This window comes from Tenrec ecaudatus, chromosome 1 (assembly GCF_050624435.1).
Source record: "Tenrec ecaudatus isolate mTenEca1 chromosome 1, mTenEca1.hap1, whole genome shotgun sequence".
Taxonomy (NCBI): Eukaryota; Metazoa; Chordata; class Mammalia; order Afrosoricida; family Tenrecidae; genus Tenrec; species Tenrec ecaudatus.
In genome coordinates, this window is record NC_134530.1 from 124,920,338 (window position 1) to 124,942,182 (window position 21,845).

Sequence of the window (21,845 nt, forward strand, 5' to 3'; positions counted from 1 at the left end):
TGATGACATCGAGTTTTACAATAACGGACTTGACCAGGCAAACCTTCTACAGCAGTGGTTCTCAACCTGTGGGCCGCGACCCCTTTGGGGGGTCAAATGACCCTTTCACAGGGATCGCCAAATTCATAACAGCAGCAAAATGACAGTTATGAAGTAAAAACGAAAACAATGTTATGGTTGCGGTCACCACCTGAGGAACTGCACTAAGGGTCATGGCTTGAGGACGGTTGAGAACCGCTGGTCTTCAGGCATAAATGCATGCACACACACGAAGCAGTCCTTTTAGTTCCACGGCTTGGAAATTCTGGAATCTAATTTCTTTTTACAAACCTCAAATGAATGATCTATTTATTACTCCTTGCCTAACGCCCTCCTATAGGAGCCTGGTGGAGCAGTGGTTTCACACTGGGCAGTGACCCGCATGGTCAGCAGGGTGAACCGCCAGCAGCTCCTGCAGGGAAGACTGGGCCTCTGTCAGCCAGGCAGACAGGACAGTCTCGGAAACCCACATGAGGCCCTGTGAGTCGCCCTGCCTGCAGGGCAAAGCACTGGATTTCAATGGCCTCCTTTGGGATGCAGGAAAGAATCTGAACAACAACAAATGGAGTACCTTAACCTGCTTTTCCTTCTTTTTGCGGACATCTTCCCAGTCATTAACAATTCTTCCCCAGAGAAGCCAGGAATCTTCTTCCAGGTGGCTGAGGTTGCTAGAGGCGGAAGAGCTTGAAACGAGAGAGGAGCCACTGTTTCTTCTGGACCCGTTCACAGATCTCAAAGACTTGCTGTCCGTCTCTAACAATCTAAAACATAGAGACCCGACTTCAGTCATGCTGGACAGAGCAGTGGGAACACTTACCTTACAACTTTACGACAGAAATGTACCCATTCTTTTAAGACAGTTTTAATAATGTGCATACTTCCAAGAATTGCTAGTCAGTATCAATAAAATAACCAATTTATTTTTTCATCTAAGTTTAGCAGTTTCAAATTTTTAAATAGCAAATTATGTTAAATGCTTCAGTGCTTATTAGCCCCACTATAATTTCCTTTACATGCTTCTGATGTGTATTTAGAAGAGGCATAGCAAACCCTAAGGCTTACTTAGCCATAGTACAGTTACAATGTGTCCAGGCTGTAAATAAGTAAGGCAGTCACACAGATCAATTTCTTTCCCTCTTCACTTTCACACATGCTTCACTTAATCTGCCAAAACAAGTATTTGCTTGGCACACATAATATAAAATACTTAAATTATTACTATCATTTTAAATGATGAGATTTCATATATTTATTTACACACACTTTTAGTTATTTATAATTCTGGATTCTCTTGAAAAGTGAAAAAACGGATGAAACTGGATTCATATTTTTTTGTGGCAACTACAGGGTTGCACTGACCAGGGAAAGATGGGAAGCACTATAAATGACTTGGTACTCCATATTTCCTACTGTCTCCCCAAAACTCAGGCCGAGGAAGGCGCCGCCGCTATTTCTCACTGGGCTTGTGCTGTGAAACTGTCATCGCCTCGCTCTTGAGGCTCCATTTACCTTTTATTTTACCACACTCTGTCTTTGGCCTTCCTCTTCCTTACTTGTAGAAAGAGGTGAAGATAATTTCAAAAATTCATTCAATGACTCAGCACATCAAACTCTCTTTCACACCTGCATAAGCTATAGAGAGGGTTGGAAATCAAGTCATTCCGTCCATGATTAAGATATAAATTATATCATTCAAATAACTAGGGTCCTAATACCTCTCATTTGTGTACTTAAGCATGGCTACTGCCTACTTCCAGTAATTCTTTCAGAAAAGTCATCTACTTAAGGCATAAGAAATGCTCCCAGCAGTAACTTATGAACTATGAAACTAAGAAAGAACCATGTGGCGCACAGGTACAACAACTGGTCTTTCCCATCCGAGGCAGAGAAGAGTGAAGGAAATCAAAGCCTCCAGGAAGCAATCCGTCTGGAGGGCCATGGACCACCTGGACCACAGCCTCCACTAGCCTAAGGCCAGAGGGTTAGACGGTGCCTGCTACCACAGCTGAATGCTCTGGTCCAGCTCACAACTTAAGTTCTAAAATGAAAGGGGGGGGGGAGTGTAAAACAAAATTCAAAATCATGAAAAAGACCAGACTTTACTGGCCTGATAAGAGACTGGTGGAATTCACAAAACTGTGCCTGTGGACACTGCTCCCGTCCTAGAACTAAACCCACCAACAGGTAGCAATTTTCAGTCAAGCAATACGCAAGGTTATAATGTGAACAATAATATCTATGAGGAACGGCTCCACAAAACAATCACCACACAAGACCAAAATGATAGCATTTGCCCAAAATCAAAGTTCAGACGACAGGAAGAGGAGGAAAGATGGGCAAATGAAAACAGGAAACTCAGAGAGGAAGTGGGAAGAGCATTGTTACAGAAAAAGCATTATAAACAGTCACAAAACAACATGTGCATGATGTTTTTAATGGGAAACTAATTTGTTCTGTAAAATTTCCACCAAAACACAAAATGTTCCAAAAAAGAAATATATCCCATTTATCAGAATGCAGAAACACCGCCTGATAGTCAAATTTCTATCTTATGCATATCTTTATATCCTTGTGAGTATTAAAATTTAAATTAATGAAATACAATCTTTACTTATGGGATACTTTAATGTTTTTCATAGCAATAGTAAAACTAAAATTTCACATACAAAGCTTATAAAACAGCTAAATTGAAAGTCAACTATTTACTATCCTAAATATTCTCTAGTTAAAAGAAATTATGTTTTACTTTAATTCCTTAATGTGCCTTGAAGAAAAATTAATGTACTCTGGCGGTGTAGTCAGTTATGCCAGTGCTAACTACAAGGTCAGCAGTTCAAATCCCTCAACTGCTTTGGTGGAAGAAAGATAAAGTCATCACTCCTATAAAGAGTTACAGCCTCCAAAACCCTAGGGCGAAGTTAGTTCTATTCCGCCCTATAGTGGTCACTATAAGATGGCAATGGCTTATATATAAACAAGAATTCAAAATGAGAAACTATTAAAATAATGAACCTACATTGCTTATTTCCCTAACATATTCATTGAGTGCTTATTATATGCTATATAATTAAACTCCATTACTACTTTAAATAGACAAGCAATTAAAAGAAAACAATGGTACTTTTACTAAGCTACATAATTTAAAAATATAATAATAAACAAGGGGTACTCAAAAAAACCCAGAATCCCCTCCCGCTACTGTATTTAAATTATTTTACAAAACAACCTTATCATTTTCAAAGTACTCTCCATTACACTTTAATATACTTGTCAAATCTGCAATTCCATTCTTGGAAACATTTTTCAAACTCCATCTGTTTGGATGGCTGACAGCACCGCCCTAGTTTTGTTTTGTTTTTCTCGCCTCTTCTATATAGTCAAATTGCCGTCCTTTCATGTCCCTCTGCTCTTACAGTGTGGGTTCAGGTGAGAAAGGGGCTGAGGCAAGAGAGGCATGTTTTTTTTGCCAAAAACTGGCACACTGAATGGCTGCGTGAAGAGGTGCACTGTTGCGATGGCAAAACCAGTCCCCCATCTGCCACAAATCAGGCCTTTCATTGTCACACAGTTATCTTTCAGAATCTCTAAATAGAAAGCTTGGTTAACAGTCTGACCTGGTGGAACAAATTCCTTATGCACTATGCCCCTCACATCAAAAAAACAAATGAGCATAATTTTTTGGCGGGTACCCCTTCATATATGAAAGAGCATTCATGCACCTTCACGAAGAGATGAGGTGAGGGGGATCACAGAATATACGGGTGCTACAGCAAAGCGCAGTGAAGAAACTAGATGGTGCTTGGCTATCAGAAAGAATTGCTTCTGGGGTCTTAAAATGTTGTCTTCAAATAAGCAGCCAGCCAAGTGAGGTGTCAACTAAGTTCACATGGAAGAAGCATACTAGCCTGTGTGACCCTGTGTGGTCGTAAAGAATACAATCCGACTCCAGAGTGGAAGTGAATGGTAGCAGAGCTTAAATTGGGTACCCTTGCTCTGCAGAAGCCCACAATCCATTAGCAGGATCTACACATAAGTTAAACCTCCGGTGACTTCCCTATGTGAATAGCCTAGTTATTAGACATAGAGTATTGTGAAGATGATGACAGGAGATTAAAATGGAACATCTAATTTTGAAAGGTTAAGATGTAACATCTGATTGGATCCCCCTTTTGACACATTTAAAAGTTCTAACTAAGAGCTATAAGAGCCCCCAATTAAAAGACTAAAAAAAATCACGTCTATTCAATAAAAATATCACTTGATCTCCCCTTTTGATCAATTTTAAAGTTGTTTCAGTTTTTAATATTTTCTGCTTTCTTTTTGACTGAGGTTTTCCTCTAGTTTTTTGTCATTGAACTAAAATCATTTATTTGTTTTCTTCCTGATTTTGTATTGAGTGATATTCTATATATGAAATCCTAATAGAGACAGTAAATGGATAAATGATTACCTAGGGACATGGCAGGGGGGGTTGGGTTAACTGACAACAATGAATATGGAAATAAAATATTCCAAAATTGGTTGTGGTGATGACTGCACAACTTTTCTTAATGTGATTAAATTATATGTGAATAAATACATATGTAATTTTTAAAAAGATCCAGCAGTTTAAAACAAACTGAAGGTGAGGTGCACTTAATCCTCCAGTGAATCCCCTCAAAACATAGACCAAGGATGGGAATGGCTTTGCTACCATATGGAATACACTGGGAAACAGATTAGGGCAGATATAACTAGGTTAAAATCTAACATCTTATCATTTGTTTTCCCTTTTGACCCACTTTAAAGTTGTTCCAGTTTTTAATACTTCCTATTTTGTTTCCAACTTGGGTTTTTCTCTGTTTTATTTTGTTTTGTGTTAGCTTTTTTGACTCTTTGCTTTGAATTTTATTACATTTTTTGGTGTGTGAAATTCAGACCATAACTGGATTAGTGGTTCGTTGGGGGCACGGCAGGGGAGGTTGGGGAGGAATGGAGAGCTAACAACAATGACTACAAAGAAGAAAATGTTTTAAAATTGATCGTGGTAATGACTGTATAGGTTTCCTGATATGACCAAAGTATTGAATTGTATGATATTTGGATTATGTCCCAATAAAACTGTTGGTTTTTCTAATTATCTACAGGGCAATTTTAGAGAATCAGAATGGTTTTAGAGATCATTGATTTGCAACTTATAAACCATTCAAGATCAGAGGAGGTCAATGAAATGACATGCACAAATGCACATGCCATGGGGAACTAATAGCAATGAGATATCCCATGCAAATATATTCATCTAAAGATACTGCTCACAAATACATCAAAATTAATCTAATGATACAGTTCACAAATATATAAAAGGACCCAAAATGGATCAAAAGACTTACATATAAAAGCTAAATCTATAAAGGCCTTTTAAATGTTGACTTTAAAATAAATTAGACTTCACCAAAGTAAAATGAAAAAGCTAAACATTAAAACAAAATATTCAATATATATAGCTGGCAAAGATTTATATCTAGAAAATTCAAATTTATAATTAAGAGGCAAACCACATTTTTAATGGTCAAAATGCTTAAATTAAAATTTCCCAAAATAAGATAATCAAATGTCCAATAAGCACATGAAAAATGCCCAACATGTTAATAATCATCAGGGCAATTCAAATTCAAATCACATACTATGCGCTCATTATGAGGGGTGCATTTCTGAAGCTAATTGTACACAGGGCTGACCAGGATAGGAAGCATGTGAAATTCTCGTACACTGCTGTCAGGACTACAAAATAGTGCAACCACTCTGAAAAACTAGTTAGAAATTCCGTAGGCAATTTTCCCTATAAAATTAAAATGTATTTCCAAAGACTCTAGGGGAAAAAAAATAAAGAAAGCATGTCCATACAAATATGTGTACATGAACCGCTGACAGCTGTTCATAATAGCCAAACACTGAAACAACTCTAATATCCATCAATTAAAGGATAACAAAGAGCATCCACACAAGGGGCAATTATTCAGCAATAAAAAGGAATTAAAATACAGATACATTCTACAAGATGGGTGAATCTTGAAAATGTTATGCCAGTAAAAAAACTTAAAAAGGTAATCATAAAAGGACATATGTATGATGTATTTCTATGAAGTATCTATAATATTCAAATCCATAAAGTCAGAAAACAGATTAGCTGATGCTTAAGGATGTGGGGGGAGGTAAGGGAAAACAGGGTTTCTTTTTGAGATGCTAATGGAGTTTTGAAACTGTAATTGCACTTTCTGAGGTGATAAAAATTGATTGCAATCATCCTGACCCACCAAGCCTCAAGGACGATGTCCCACTCAGAGCAGCCAACCCACAGAGAGAATCATAGGGCCGGCCCCACTATGAGACACGACATCCCTCACTGACCCATAGCCCTACAGGGGACAACAATGGAGACACAGTGTAGGAATTGCACCCAATCTGACCCCACCACACTGAGGCAAAACACTAAGGGTGTTCAACAGAACAGCAAGGGTGCTCGAGCAGTGCAAGGAAGTCCCGATGGAGTAACAAAAATAGACTTTGGGACGAGGGTGTGGCACCCCATCAGATTGGACCGGAAAACACTCCTAAAGGCCAACAAATAGTCCTTTAACTATTTACAAGATTATCTTTTTTTTTTTTGGTCATTGGTTTTTTTGTTGTTGTTTCGTTTTCTTTTGTTGCTTTGTTTTGCTCTGCCTTGTTTTTGTGCATTTCCACGGGTCTATCTAAATAAGATAGGCTGGATAAACAATCTCGAGGAGAAAACAATGGGACCCACAGTTCAGGAGGGACATGGGAGAGGGGGAAGTGGGGGAAGGGAAGTGGTGTGAACAAACGGAGGGACAAGGGAACAAGTGATCCAAAATTAGTGGTGACGAGAGTGTAGGAGGCCTGGTAGGGCTTTATTACGGGTAATGTAACCGAGAGGAATTGCTGAAACCCAAATGAAGGCTGTGCATGATAGTGGGACAAGAGGAAGGCGAAAGGAAATAGAGGAAAGAGCTAGAAGGCAAAAGGTATTTGTAGAGGTCTAAATAAAGACATGTACATATGCAAATATATTTATATATGAGGATGGGGAAACAGATCTATGTGTCAATATTTATTAGGGAGCAGATGGACATTGGGCTTCCACTCAAGTACTCCCTCAATGCAAGAACACTTTGTTCTATTAAGCTGGCATTCCATGAGGCTCACCTTCCCAACACAATCGCTGAAGACAAAGCAGAGGCATAAGCAAATGTGGTGAAGAAAGCTGATGGAGCCCGGCTATCAAAAGATATAGCATCTAGGGTCTTAAAGGCTTGAAGGTAAACAAGCGGCCATCTAGCTCAGAAGCAACAAAGCCCACACAGAAGAGGCACACCAGCCTGTGTGATTATGAGGTGCCAAAGGAATTAGTTATCTGACATCAAAGAACAAAAAAATCATATCATTATGTGCTCACCTCCCTGATACGATCGCTGAAGACAAATGGTTGCGTAAGCAAATGTGGTGAAGAAAGCTGATAGCAAATCTTTATGGAAGAAAATCACCTCTTCTGTCTTCTGTGGAGTGGATGGTGGGCTCAAATTATAGATATATTGATGAGCACACCCTAATGCTTAACCTGCACCATTACCAGGACTCCTACTGAATAAAGCCAAACTCACTGCCAATGAGTACATTCCAACTCGTGGGAACCCTGCATACTGTTCCCAAGACTATAAACAGAGAGCCTCATTTTTCTCCAGGAGAGAAGCTTGTGGGTTTGAACCTCTAATTTTCCAAACCTACCCCAAAGGCAAATCAGTAGCAACAAATTACTTGCCTGGCTCAGGCGTCATACACTTTCATATCAACATCAGCAAGCACAAATTCTTGTCTCCATACAGTAGAAATAAAGAAGGAAAATTTAAGGGAAAGCACAAAGAATCCACACAGAAATATATTCAGAAGCAACTCACAAGACAGCTGCCTCTGTGGCGCAGAGACTTTTCCCACTCTGGAGGCATGAGTTATTATTTGGCTTTGTTCCTTTTTAAAAAAAGAGGTCTTTATAACTGAACTACTGAATTATATGACATATGATTTTTTAAATAATTTTATTGGGGGCTCTTACAGCTCTTATAACAATCCCTACACATCAATTGTATCAAGTCCATTTGTACATATGTTGCCATCATCATTTCCCAAATATTTTCTTTCTACTTGAGCCCTTGGTATCAGCTTCTCTCTTTTCCCCTCCCTCCCCAACCCTCCCATCTTCCTGAACCCTTGATAATTTATAAATTTTTAAATTTTTCATATTTTACACCATCCGCTGTCTCCCTTCACCCACATTTCTGTTGTTCGTCCCCCAGGGGCGGGGATGGTGTTCGCTGATCACTGCGATAGTTCCCCCTTTCTCTCCCTTCTCCCCCCACCTTTCCCCTATCCTTATAGTATCTCTACTCTCATTATTGGTCCTGCGGGTTGATCTGTCCTGGATTGTGTGTGTCAATAGCTCTTATCTGTACCAGTGTACATGCTCTGGCCTAGCCAGATTTGTAAGGTAGAGCTGGAATCATGATGGTGGAGGCGGAGAGGAAGTATTAAAGAACTAAAGGAATGTTCAGTATATTGTATCCTGGCTGGTTCGCCCCTTCCTTGTGACCCTTCAATAAGGGGATGTCCAACTGTCTACAGATGAGCCTTGGGTCTACATTCTGACTCTCCCACATTCATGTCAAAATGGTTGTTTTGGGTCTGCTGATGCCTGATACCTGATACCTGATGCCATCAACACCTCATGATCACGCAGGTTGGTGCTTCTTCCATGTGGGCTTTGCTTCCCTGTTAGTTGACTGCTTGTTTAACTTCAAGCCTTTAAGACCCCAAATGTAATGTCCTGTAATAGCCAGGCACCATCCGCTTTCATTACATTAGCTTATGCACCCATTTTGTCTTCAGTGATCGTATATTGGAAAGGTGAGCATCTCAGAATGTCTGGTTATTAGAACAAAGTGTCCTTGTGTTGAGGCAGAACTTGAGTAGAGAAATCTGCTACCTTAACACTTAACCCATAAATATATGTACATAATCTTATATGTCTATAGTTAAATATTAATATATTTACATTTGTACATGCCTACATTTATACCTCGGTCTGCTGCCCCCTAGTTTTCTCTATTTCCTTTTCTTTTCCTCCTGTCCCACTATCAAGTTCAACCTTCATTCAGCTCTCTGTACTTCCTCTTGACTACAATGCTTTTGATCAAACCCCACCAGGCATTATATGTCCTCCTCACCATCAATTTTAGATCTCTTGTTCCCTTGTTCTTGTTATATATCTTGTTATATATCCCTTGTTATAATACATGCGTTATATGCCAATTAACAGGGTTTTTTTTAATGAGGATAAGGAAGAATATTACAGAATTAAAACTGGTGTTATTGCACAACTCTCATAAATGTGACTTAGTTATTGAAATGTATGATTTATGAATTGTATGTCAGTGAAACTGTTAAATTAAATAAGCTAATGAATATAATTTTTAAAAAGGTTTTGGAAACAGTGAGAGTACATGATGTCCACAGCCCTTTCCAGGACATTTTGGCCAGAAACTGATGGGCTGGAGATTACTGCAGAAAGACATAACAAATGGTATGACAGAAAAACCTAGCAGAGCTCACTTTTTAGACTTCTCAATTCAAAAAGAGATTTTTCCCAAATTAAGCTCATTGTCACAGAAAAGGTACTATTATCAATCCTTTTCATTGATAAAGTCATAAAAACAAAAAAATCAAAAGCATAACATCCTCACCGCCATCAAGCCAATACCAACTCACAGTGACCCTACAGGGTAGAAGTCCCATTGGCTTCCCAGACTATAATTCGTTTTTTTTTAATCATTTTACTGGGGGCTCATGCAACTCTTATCACAATCCATACATACATCAATTGTGTAAAGCACATTTGCACTTTCATTTCCCTCATCATTCTCGAAACATTTGCTCTCCACTTAAGCCCCTGGCATCAGATCCTCATTTCCCCCCTCCCTCCCTGCTCGCCCTTCCCTCATGAACCCTTGATAATTTATAAATTATTATTTTGTCATATCTTTCACTGTCCAACATCTCCCTTCACCCACTTTTCTGTTGTCTATCCCCTTGGGAGGAGGTTATATGTAGATCCCTGTAACAGGTTCCCCCTTTCTATCCCACCCTCCCAGTATCGCCAATCTCACCATTGGTCCTGAAGGGATCATCCGTCCTGGATTCCCTGTGTTTCCAGTTGCTATCTGTACCAGTGTACATCCTTTGGTCTAGCCAGATTTGCAAGGTAGAATTGGGATCATGATAGTGGGAGGAGGGTGGGGAGAAAGCATTTAGGAACTAGAGGAAAGTTTCATGTTTCATCGCTGCTACATCATACCCTGACTGGCTTGTCTCCACCCCCAAACCCTTCCATAAGGGGGTGGGGGGGGGGATGGAAAGAAAACCTTATCATTCTTCCTCAGAGCGGTTGATGGTTTCAAACTGCTGACTTTGCAGTTAGAAGCCCACAGTGTAAACAAATAGGCCACCAAAACAAATCACGCCTCACTGCTATCAAGTCAGTGCTGACTCACAGTGAGCCCCTGTGGGATTCCAAGACTGTAACTGTTTACAGGAGTGGAAAGTCAGTCTGTCTCCTGCAGAGCTAGTGGTTTCCAACTGTGGACTATGCAGATTCAACCCAGACATAGCCACTATGCCACCGGAGCTCCTACGATGGACATTAGATCATCGAGATCAGAGCTGTCCAATAGAAAACTACACATGTAAATCACATGGGTTATTTTAAATATTCTAGTAATCACATTAAAAATAAAGAAATTGGGAAGAAGCATCTGCCCCTTTCCATCACCCTGCCCTTGGCCCATCCCCCCACTTTGATTCCTCTCCATGTAATAAATGTTTTATTTCTGGAAAATAAATAAAAATAAACAATGTACCTTTAATAATTTATTGTATCAAATACAAACTAGTATCATTTTAAATAAGTAGCCAATGTTTTTAAATACTTTTTCCCAACCAAAACCAGAAAAACCAACTCACTGCCATCAAGTAGACTCTGAATCGTTACTCTTGAAATCTTGTCTACTCTCTCCTTTCCTAGCACTCCCCATTTACAACAATTTTTACATCTATTATCTGACGACTTTTCACATTAACCTGCATCTCCTTCCAGTGCCCAGCTCCAGTTCAAGCACAGCTGAAGCTGCCAGCTCTTCAAACCGCCTCTTGCTGGTCCCATCCCTACCTCCTGGGCCATCACTGCAGCTCTGTGCAAACGAGACAACTGGGGGAAATTGTGAGGGAGCCTTTATGAGAAGGCCGCACGAGGGACTTTTACCATCAGTTTTCAAGAGGGTACTCTTCATAACAGATCCATGAATATTCAATAGGCATGAATATTCAAGAAGCAGGGACTGAGGAGGCTGCTGCTCCTTCCACTCCATCACCCCAATGGGGCCAAGTTCTGCAGTGAGAAGAACACAGGTGCTTGGGGGCTGCAGCAGAAGCCACCCACCCCTCCTCCTCTGCAGTCTGGACCTACTGTGCTCGTTCTTCACCCTGCAGCCATTAGTTTCAATCTCTAGGGCTCAGATTCTAAGCTTTCCAAGACCAGCAGCCAACTAGCTCTTTACCCTGTGGTCCTCCCCAGCATGTGGGCCACAACAGGTGGCTAGCACTGGGGAGAGAATGGCATCAGGAGACATGGGAATAGGTGGAAGCTCCCCATACCATCTTGACCCCTAGCCCCAGTGACTGCAAAAGTCCCAGAGCTTCTAACTGTGCCTCTAGTCCAATTTCTGGGTCCCCAGTCGGCTTGGATGCAGCTCCTACAGCAGGGTCTTTTGGCCCATATCACACCAGTTCCAAGAACTGGACTATGGGGCACCCACTGCATCTTCCTCCTCTTCTTCCCAGAACACTGATTTTGCATAATAAGCTGGTCTTGGAAGCCAACCAAAAACCAAACTACCACGGAGTCAATTCTGACTCATAGTGACCCTGTGTAGTTTTCAAGACTATAAATCTTCACAGGAGAGTAAGTAGTACATCTCAATTCAGACTAGCCACATTTCAAGTGAATTATTGTCACATATAGCCAATGGCTACCATTCTGGACAATGTAGATCTCCAAACCAAAACTCACTGCCACCAAGTCAATTCCGACTCAAGGAGACTGTAGAACAAAACTGTCCCGAGGGGTTTTGGAGGACATCAATCTGAATGAGAGCAAAGAGCCTCAATACCCTCCCAGAGCAGCTAGTGGGTTTGAACTGATCTTGTGGTTCAGACCCGTACCAGAGTGCTCCAGTGGAGATCTAGATTGGCAAATTATAAAGCCATTCATACGAAGGTTCCAAAAATTCTTGCTTATCATATTAAATTAGTAAAATACATTTGTTTAAAAGACTACCTTCCATTTCCTCATTCTTATGTCTGAACCCTAAACATGTGCTGAAAAGCAAAATCTAACTCCAAACAACAGAATGCACACCAAACTTTGAAGAACCAAATAATGGCCAGCTTAAATTAAAAAATTAGCAACATCCCCTTCCTTAATTAAAATGGATTGTCATTACGCTTGAACCTTACCTCCTTAAACTCATCTCTGCCAGAGACTCTGTATTTTCCGAATGAAAAAGAAAAGCACATTAACGCCTGAGACTTTGGAAAAGAGGGCTCGTTTCAGTGTTGAGGCTATCAATAATTAACTCTCCTCAAACAGACCTTTGACATTGCACGGAGCCATTTCTCCACACCGTTCTGGGGTTGGTACGTATACTGACTTTCAAAAAGGGATAGCTGCAATACGGGAAGAAAAATAAGTTGCAAAATAAAATTTCATACTTTTGTTTCTTAAATTTTCATTTTCTAAAATAGTGCTGCTTGTATACTTTCTGAATTAAGGAGAGTTAAGTGATACGAACAGATTTATGGCCTCGGAAACCCAAAAGGGTGGATGTACTCTATCCTGCAGGGTCCCTAGGAGTTGAAATCAACTTCATGGCTGTGAGGTTAGGAGGTTTTGTGTTGTTTGACACCCCCCCCCAAAGGGGTCACGACCCACAGGTTGAGAACTGCTGAATCAGACTCATATACGAGTTGGATTCAGCTGAGTTGCCTTCTTGATATAAAATTACTTCTTCATATAAAGTTCTTTCTCACACATGAGTGCCACTGGTGTTCTTTTTCTACACAATCAAATTTAACACAGAAGGGATTAATTTGTACCACCAGGTTTACATGGTTCTCTTCTGTTATAGCTCATTTGGCCTGATTCAAAATCCCTTGTCCCTAAATTCTTTGCCCTAAATTTCTTTCATGTCTTTATTTTCTTCCCCATCTCAAAAATGGTAAAGAACTAAGTTTGTGAATCGGTCTTTGTAAAGTAGAAATTTCAACAATTACATCAACAGTAAGTTTTTTAATAAGAATAGCAGCAGTCACGCTGAAAATATATTAAAGTAAAAAAGTGGAGTTACTAGGATTTCAGTGCATTCAAGCATGGGTTTATTTCAAACAAAATGAGTGGAAACACGTCTCTGGGGTCATGTGACGGGCTCAGTGATACCCTTAGTCTTGCTCACATTACAGTTCCTTAAAATAAAGGTCCAATCAAAACAGTGGTTTCTGGGGGCAGGTTTGCAACTTTCCTCCTCTGCGGATTCACATTTCTGACCCAAAGTGAAAAACAATGGCTGACCTCACCCAACTTGCCCAGAATGAAGTACTCATGGTCTTGCCTCCTCGAACAACAATTATTGCTTGGAAAGTGATACTTATTAATACTGCAACTGCATTCCATAGAGTAACAAAAAAGGATTTTGCTAACCCAAAGGACTTTGCACATTTTGGCAAAGGAGAAAATGCTGAGAAATATCTTGTACAGGTGATAAAACAGAATGTGTACAGAGAGTCCACTTGACAGAAGGTAAAAATATTGTGCCATTCCTTGGCATTGGCCTTCTCTCTTCCTTGAGTGATCCAGACCTGTCTACAGCACTCCTGCATTTCAGACTTGGCTGGAGCACGGATCTACCAACCAAGTGCATATTTAACACTCTTTCCCTAGCCAAATGGATATGGGTTACATTTTCAATGGCGTATAGAGTGCTGAAAAGTAGATTGTATTTGTAAGGAGAATCACATGACTCAACATCTAGTTTGTTTTTGTAAGAGTTCTGTGCTCCCAACTTATAATCAATACTTTCTTTTTTTTATATAATCAATACTTTCTTAGCTTTTAGACAGGGGCAAGATTTAAGAATTGTGCAAAACACATTTTGAATATTTTGATAGCTATAATTTAACGTTTACTCAACATTTCACAGAAAGAATGAGTAATGGGCACTACACTTGTATTTCCTAATTGATGACCTGAGCAAGTGAAATAACGAACTTAAATGATATAAACAAAACACAGTGGCTTCTAAGGGGATCTCGAGCCGCTTCAATACAAAGCAGAGGTCCACTCGGAAGATTGTGATGGTTGTTTTGGGGTATCCCAAAGAGGTCAAAGGTTTTCTCAAAGGATACAGGGCAATTGCGAAGCTTATTAGGACAAGCCTTAAGGAAACTGCATTGGGGAGGGAAATAACAAGCCAGCTGCACCAGAGACTGCTCCTCCCCTCGCTGCAATGACCTGCTGTATGAGAATTTCGTTGTAAAACCTTCCTCTGGTTTCCCCTTACTTTGCTCCTTCAGACTTCTTGTTCCCCAAACTCAAAAGAACACTCCAAAGGAACACAATTTGAGTCTCCTGAAGGTGTCAAAAGGTGCCGTTTTTCATGTGGTGTCAATCAACGAAAGCAAAATTCTTTAAGGGTTTCTAATTGCTGTTAGGTATCATCCAGTCAGCTTCAACTCACATTGACCCTGTGCACAAGAGAACGAACCACCACTTGGTCCTACACAGTCCTTACAATCGTTCTTATGTTTCAGCTCATTGTTGCCGCCACTGTACCAATCCATCATGTTGGGGGTCTTCCTCTCTTTCACTTTAAATGTCCTTTTTCAGAACCTAGTCTCTCCTGACAACATGCCTACGTACGTGAGACCACATACTTGGGAAAAAGAAATGGAAACAACTTCAGACACATATAGACCTGAATGGGGGAAATTTCAAGAAAACAATAACTTTGCTGTTTAATATTTTTGTTTAAGAGGTTTGTATGAATTTGTAGCAATGCTTTTTTTTAACTTATCCTTGTACTTTGTTATCAACTCATAAATCTGTCATATAACTAATTATTTTTTTCTACTTTTATTCAGACTTCTTTCCCATGCCAAGGAGAAAAATCCTATAAAAAGTTATTCTACCTATCAATCCTGAGTGGGATAATAATATTCTCCAATAAAATGAGAATGATGGCAATAAAATGAACCAGGGACATGGAGAAATCATAGCTATATGAATGGATTTGGGGCTCACATGAATGAATTAGGGTCTCACACTTAATCTTATTCCTATCCTAAGAATAATTAGTTCTGATGACTTGGTCCTATTCAATACTCACTCTCGTGGCGAGATAGCTGACAATGTGGGTACTACAGCAAATCGGACTGAAGAACCAGATCATCTCTGGGGTCTTAAAAGGTTTGTCTGAAAACAAGCGGCTATCTAAGTGAGGCATCAACTAAATCCACAAGAAAGAAGAACACCAGCCTGTGTCATCCAAGAATTATAAATAATAAAATCCAATTCTGGCAGAGGAAACCATGTCAGGACTTAAATTCAGAATACCCAGTTTTCAGAAGGTGATGTGGAAGTCTAAAATCCATTTGCAGGGTCCCCTCTGACCATAGTCTAGGGGTATGCACAGCCTTGCTGTAAGACTGAGAGCACTAGACTGTCAATTTTGGGAAATACAGTTAGGTTAAAATGCCACACCTTATCATTTGTTCTCTTTTGACCCATTTTAAATTTGTGCCAGTTTTTAATGTTGTCTGCTTTCTTTTCACTTGAGGTTTTTCTGTTTTATTTTGCCATTGCTGGTTTTTTTATGTTTCTTGTTTCTGTATATTTTTCTGTCTATGAAATCTAGGATAGGTAAATCTATAGAGATAGTAACTGGTAATAATTACCTAGGGACATGACAGGAGAGGTTGGGGGAAGAAGGGAGCTAACAACATTTGTGGGAAACAGAACCACCAAGAAGAAAGGGTATGTGGACAAGTTCTCTACGTTCATTAGTTAAGGAGTCTGGAAAACCGGGACTCCTGTGGAGGGAGAGCTTCATGTTCACAGGTTGGAGATGCGTTCCAGTCACATTCTCCTAAGTAAAACTTATTCCCCAAGATGACCAGGGAATAATGCCATTTTAAGGTACTACTTGCAAGCACGTGGTCGCTACTACATATGCTTGAAGGTCAACTGCTTGAAAGGCTACTTGCCTGAAGGTTATCTGCCACAAAAGCAATCAGACCCCATGGATTATTCCCCTGGAGAAGAGTTAAGGGGCACTTAACAGTCAAGCTGCTATCTTGACTGTAGAACAGCAGTTCTCAAGCTGTGGGTCACGACCCTTGTGGGGGTCGAATGACCCTTTCACAGGAGTTGCCTGATTCATAACAGTAGCAAAATTACAGTTATGAAATAGCAATGAAAATAATTTCATGGTTGGGGGAGTCCCCGCCACATGAGGAACTGTATGAAGGGTCGCAGCATTAGGAAGGTTGAGAACCATTGCTGTAGAATCTGCCCATCTTGTTAACATGTGTACCTTCCTGTCATATGTATGCCTCTAGTACCTCCCCTTCTTATTTCATGTATACCCTAGCTCATCCCCCTCATGTTCCGTGTTTATCCCTACAATAAAATCCTTTCCTGTTATGTGTGTGCTTACTGTGGCTTGCATGCCCAAGATTATTTAAGCTCGCAAGAACACATTACACCCTCTCTCTGCTCACACAAAACTATGTCTGTCTCTTAATTTCTTCCCTTCAATTACACAACCATGGTTTAGGACCCATCCACATGGGCTGGACCTAACAAACATTAACTATTCTTAACAAGAACATGTTCTTAAATTGATTGTGGTGATGACTACAGAATAGTTAATATGACTGAAATAATCAATTGTCCAATATGTGAATTATATGCCAATTTTAAGAAAACTCTTTAAATTGTTACAAGGCAAAAATATCAACTTGAAGACAAAGATCCTCCTGTTCCACATCTCAATATTTTCAACTGCCACATATTCACAGGAAATCTCAAAGATGCTGGTTTACACAAGAGCCACACAACAAACTCAAAGATACCAATGATCATGAGATGGCGCAGGACAGAGAAAATCCTTTGTTTTGCTATATACAAAGATTGCCATAATTTGCTATCTGATCAAACTCTCAGTAAGTAAGATGCCTCAATCTCATCACTGCGTCTGCAAAACGAAAGGCACCACACTTAATGCTTTCCCACCAGGAGCAGGAACACAGTGAGGATGTCAACTCACTGCTTCTCCACAGATGTGTTCTGAATGTTGTCCGGTACAGTAAGGCTAGAGATCCAGGAATCCAGAAGAAAAGAATTAAGCATCTTTGCTTGTAAATGACATAATCATCTATACAGAAAATCAAGGGCATATACACCCAAAAAAATATTTAAGTAATTTTATGGATTATTGATTTTTATTTATAATTAAGTGTCATTAAGTAAATTTAACAAGGTTGCAGTATATATATTTTTCTATGTGCTACCAATGAAAAATCAAAAACGAAGTCATGAAAAGAATACTGTGTACAGAAGTAACAAAAACATGAATAAGGGATAATGCTGATAAAGTATACGGAATAATTATTTTAAAATATAAAACACTGATGCAAGAAATTATTAACGTTAACTGAAGATTATATTGTTTGTGGGATGGAAGACTCCACATAAATAAGGATTTAATGCAATTTCAACTAAAACCCCACAGGCATTTAAACAAAAATTTGGTGAAAGATGTTCTTCCAACGAGTAACCAACTTAATATCCATGTTCATAAAATAAACTTTGATCCAAACCCTTGCCTGTAGTGACCCCACAGGTAACAGAACTGCTCCACAGGGTTCCTGAGACTACAGTTGTTTTTTTCTATAAAAACATACATTTGAGTTTGAACACTAACACAAACATTTGAAAATCAGTAAGTAAAAAAATTGATTTGGAACATGTAATTTTGTTGTTCAGGTGTGAGGCTGTCCAAAGAAATAGTACTCAGAAGGCAGTCAGAAGTGGTTTCATTTGTCCACCACAAGGCGTTTGCTGGCAAGCCCTTGGAAGATCTTCAGGCATGCTTTCTGTCTTGAAAGGATACCTAAACACGCCAGCAACCGCTTTCCATCCTCTGAGGCTGTGTGTTCACGGTTCACTGCATTGCTGCTGTTACCCAATGCGGGGAACAGCAATTGTAAAGAATAGAAACAAGTACAAGTGTACGTGCAATCTGAAGCTATACTTTGGTTTGCTTTGTGCAGGATTATGTGAATCATGCGATCATTGTGCCCTACACAAGAAGACTAAAGTTTTATGGGAGCAGACCCAGACTGCCTCTCCTCATCCCAAACGGCCGACTCCTGCAGTCCAACACACTAGGTCACCAGGCTTCCTTCCCTATCCCTCACTATACATGAAATCAACTCAAAATGATCCCTAGGTCTAAAGACAGACAAATTCTAAAGCCTCTAGTAAACACAGGAGAGAACCTGTGTGACTTTCTATCCCTAAAAAGCACTATCTAAAAAAGAACAATTTAAAAGTGGACTTCAAAATTTAAAATTCCTGCTCCTCAGAAGTCTAGGGGGTAAATTATATAAGTACAAATTTTGGGGGTGGATATAGAATGTAAATCCCAAATACATATTTTTTTTAATCTCTCAAAACTCAATACTAAAAGGAACAATGCATTTTTAATGAACAATTTTTCAGGATACATTATCAAAAAATGATAGGTAATAAACAGATAAAAAGATATCCGATGCTAATAAAGAAATGCAAATTAAAAACACTACTGAAATTTAAAAGACTGACCAGGGTGCTGACTAGGTAAATCGGCTTCCTTGGTTGAAAGAAGAAAGTCAAACTGGGTAAAGACTAAGGGGCTTACTCTGAGAGCACACGGAAGTCTAGGAATCACGGATCTCCTTAAATTTTGTGGAAATGATGTTTGGAATTCAGGGCTTCTCTGAATGTAGGGTCTCTCCAAGCCACCTGGCTATCTGTCTTGCTGTCTTCCTCATTCTATGCTTCCTTCATTCTATGTCTTGCTGTCTTCATTCTATGCTCCGCAGAGCAGCGCCTTCAGCTTCAGGCCGCCCAGGTCTTCAAGGCTGTAGACAGGCAGGTGTTGCTTCTGAAGCTCCTGGCAGCCCACCAGCATACTGGCTCCACACGCCAGCCTGGGCTCCAGATGATGCGGCGTCGCCACGGCGCAGTGGTCGGTCAGAGCTGCGTGACTTTTCCCTCTACTGTGCGCTTCACGCTGTTCGTATCCAAGTCAACCACTCCCAGTGCCGAGTTCCCTGAGAGTGGGCATAGCCGAGTACAGATGGCAGAGCCAAGGAGACCTGGGCTTGAACCCTGCTGGCCACTTAGAGCCAGGAGTCATTTAATCCCAGATGCTTCCATGTTCGCTGCTTCATTTGGAAAAAAAATGGTGAGGTTTGGGGTGAGCTAACTGAGAGAATCTGTGGACCTGGCAGGAACCATGGGAAGGGTTCAAATAAATCCTGTGGCTTAAAAAAAAAAAAGAAGTGGTTTATAGTCAGTGTTCTTCCTCGTTCCCTTTTTAAGTGTTTTTTGTTTTGTTATTCTGTTTTCATTTTGTATATATATCGTATATACTCGTGTAAAAGCCAAGTTTTTCAAGAACATTTCTTACGCAGCTTTTGTGGTAAAATTAGGTGCCTCAGCTGATATTCAGGTCGGCTTATATTCGAGTATATACGGTGTGTGTGTGTGTGTGTGTGTGTGTGTACACATAGAAACTTATACAAGGGGGCTTAAAAAGGTTCACAGAAAGATTCATTACCTTTTAGTTCTATTTTCCCATAAACTTTCTGAAGCCCCTCATATATGTGTGTATGTATATATACCCGCACCTCAAATCAGGATATTGCCCTGCTACTTGTAAAATTATGTAACTATATTCTGGCACCAAAAGTAACAACATACACTAAATGTAAGAAAATTCTAGCAAAGATCCATTTTAGCTTCAGTCTTTACATATACTATGAATAAAACATTAAAACATCATCTGGAGGAGTTTACATAGTGATTGTTCACCTGCAATAATATTTGTCCCCTTGCCAGCGAAAAAAAAGTAAAAATACTCATCTATCATTATTGTTCTTGCTGATGTTTTTGTTGTTGTTTTTCCTTTGGATGGAATATTCTATCCTTCTGGCACTCTAGCAACCAAATTGGCTTTTACCATCATGGCTCTTGTAGGTATAGAAGACAAAGGGTTACCATCTTCATTGCTGTAATGTGTTAAGTATTATATGCTAGCAGAATCTAGTTTCATTGTTTCTGTGGAAAGTATTTTTTAGTTTCCCTTCTGAATGTGTTTGGACTACACATACAATAGACTACTGATGTCTGCAGCAAAAAGGAAAAAACAAAAACCAGGGTGTGGAACTGGAAATTTCATACCATGTCCCTTTGGAAAACAAGTTGGCAGTTCAACCTATACTTATCACTCCTAGATAATGGTGCAAGAAAAATGACAACATACATCCATGGCTTTGTACAGCAAGCAGGTGAATGGATAAACTATGGTATATTCATTCAACGGATAGAAAAAAATGAATATAGTTTGTACTCTTTTCTGTATAGGTAATTATACGCAGCATAATTATTTTGAGATTCATTCATGTTGTAGCATGAGGCAGTCTTCATTGCTCTTCAAAAAAAGGGCACAAACCATATAGCACAATTTCTATAAAATTAGAAAAGTTAATCCTAAGAAAGCAATCAGCAGACACAAAAGCCAAAAAATTATTGCCTGAAGACAGATAAAATAGTTATAAAACAGATAATGACTAATCCTTTTGATTTTGGTGTAGATGTCAAGGTACACAGAGTTCAGAACTTGTGAACATGTACATTCTAAATGTGTGTCATTTATTAGGTAACAACTATACATCAATAAAGATACTTTTTAAACTCTTATTACTATCAAAGACATTACAGGATCTTTACTGAGCACACAAGTACTTTTCACAGGTACTTTAAAAAAAAAAAAGTTTTATTAGGGGCTCATAGAACTCTTATCACACTTCATACATACATCAATTATGTAAAGCACCCTTGTACAGTCATTGCCCTCATCATTTTCAAAGCATTTGCTCTCCACTTAAACCCTTGGCATCAGGTCCTCTTTTTTTTCCCCTCCCTCCTTGCTCCCCCCTCCTTTATGAGCCCTTGATAATTTATGAATTATTATTTTGTCACATTCTGCCCTGCCCGACGTCTCCCTTCACCAACTTTTCCGTTGTCCATCCCCTAGGAAGGAGGTCACATGCAGATCCCTGTAATCGGTTCCCTCTTTCCAACCCACTCTCCCTCTAACCTCACAGTATCACCACTCACACCCCTGGTCCTGAAGGTATCATCCGCCCTGGATTCCCTGTGCCTCCAGCTCCCATCTGCACCAGTGTACATCCTCCAGTCTAGCCAGACTTGCAAGGTAGAATTCGGATCATAATAGTGGGGTGGGGGGAAGCATTTAGGAACTAGAGGAAAGCTGTATTCTACATTGATGCTACATCGCTCCCTGACTGACTCAATCTCC

The 21,845-nt window shown here is 39.7% G+C and overlaps 1 protein-coding gene and 1 pseudogene across 4 annotated transcripts in view; one reads left to right on the forward strand and one right to left on the reverse strand.

The window, feature by feature from the left end:
- Positions 1–21,845, reverse strand: part of EVI5 (ecotropic viral integration site 5) — a 213,406-nt gene that overhangs the window by 140,190 nt on the left and 51,371 nt on the right. For all 4 annotated transcript variants that reach the window (XM_075558442.1, XM_075558453.1, XM_075558432.1 and 1 more), the window contains exon 3: positions 611–800. In XM_075558442.1, the coding sequence (XP_075414557.1) occupies positions 611–800 (190 nt within the window). The remainder of the gene's footprint in view (positions 1–610; positions 801–21,845) is intronic.
- LOC142436927 (microsomal glutathione S-transferase 1 pseudogene) lies at positions 13,760–14,202 on the forward strand (annotated as a pseudogene).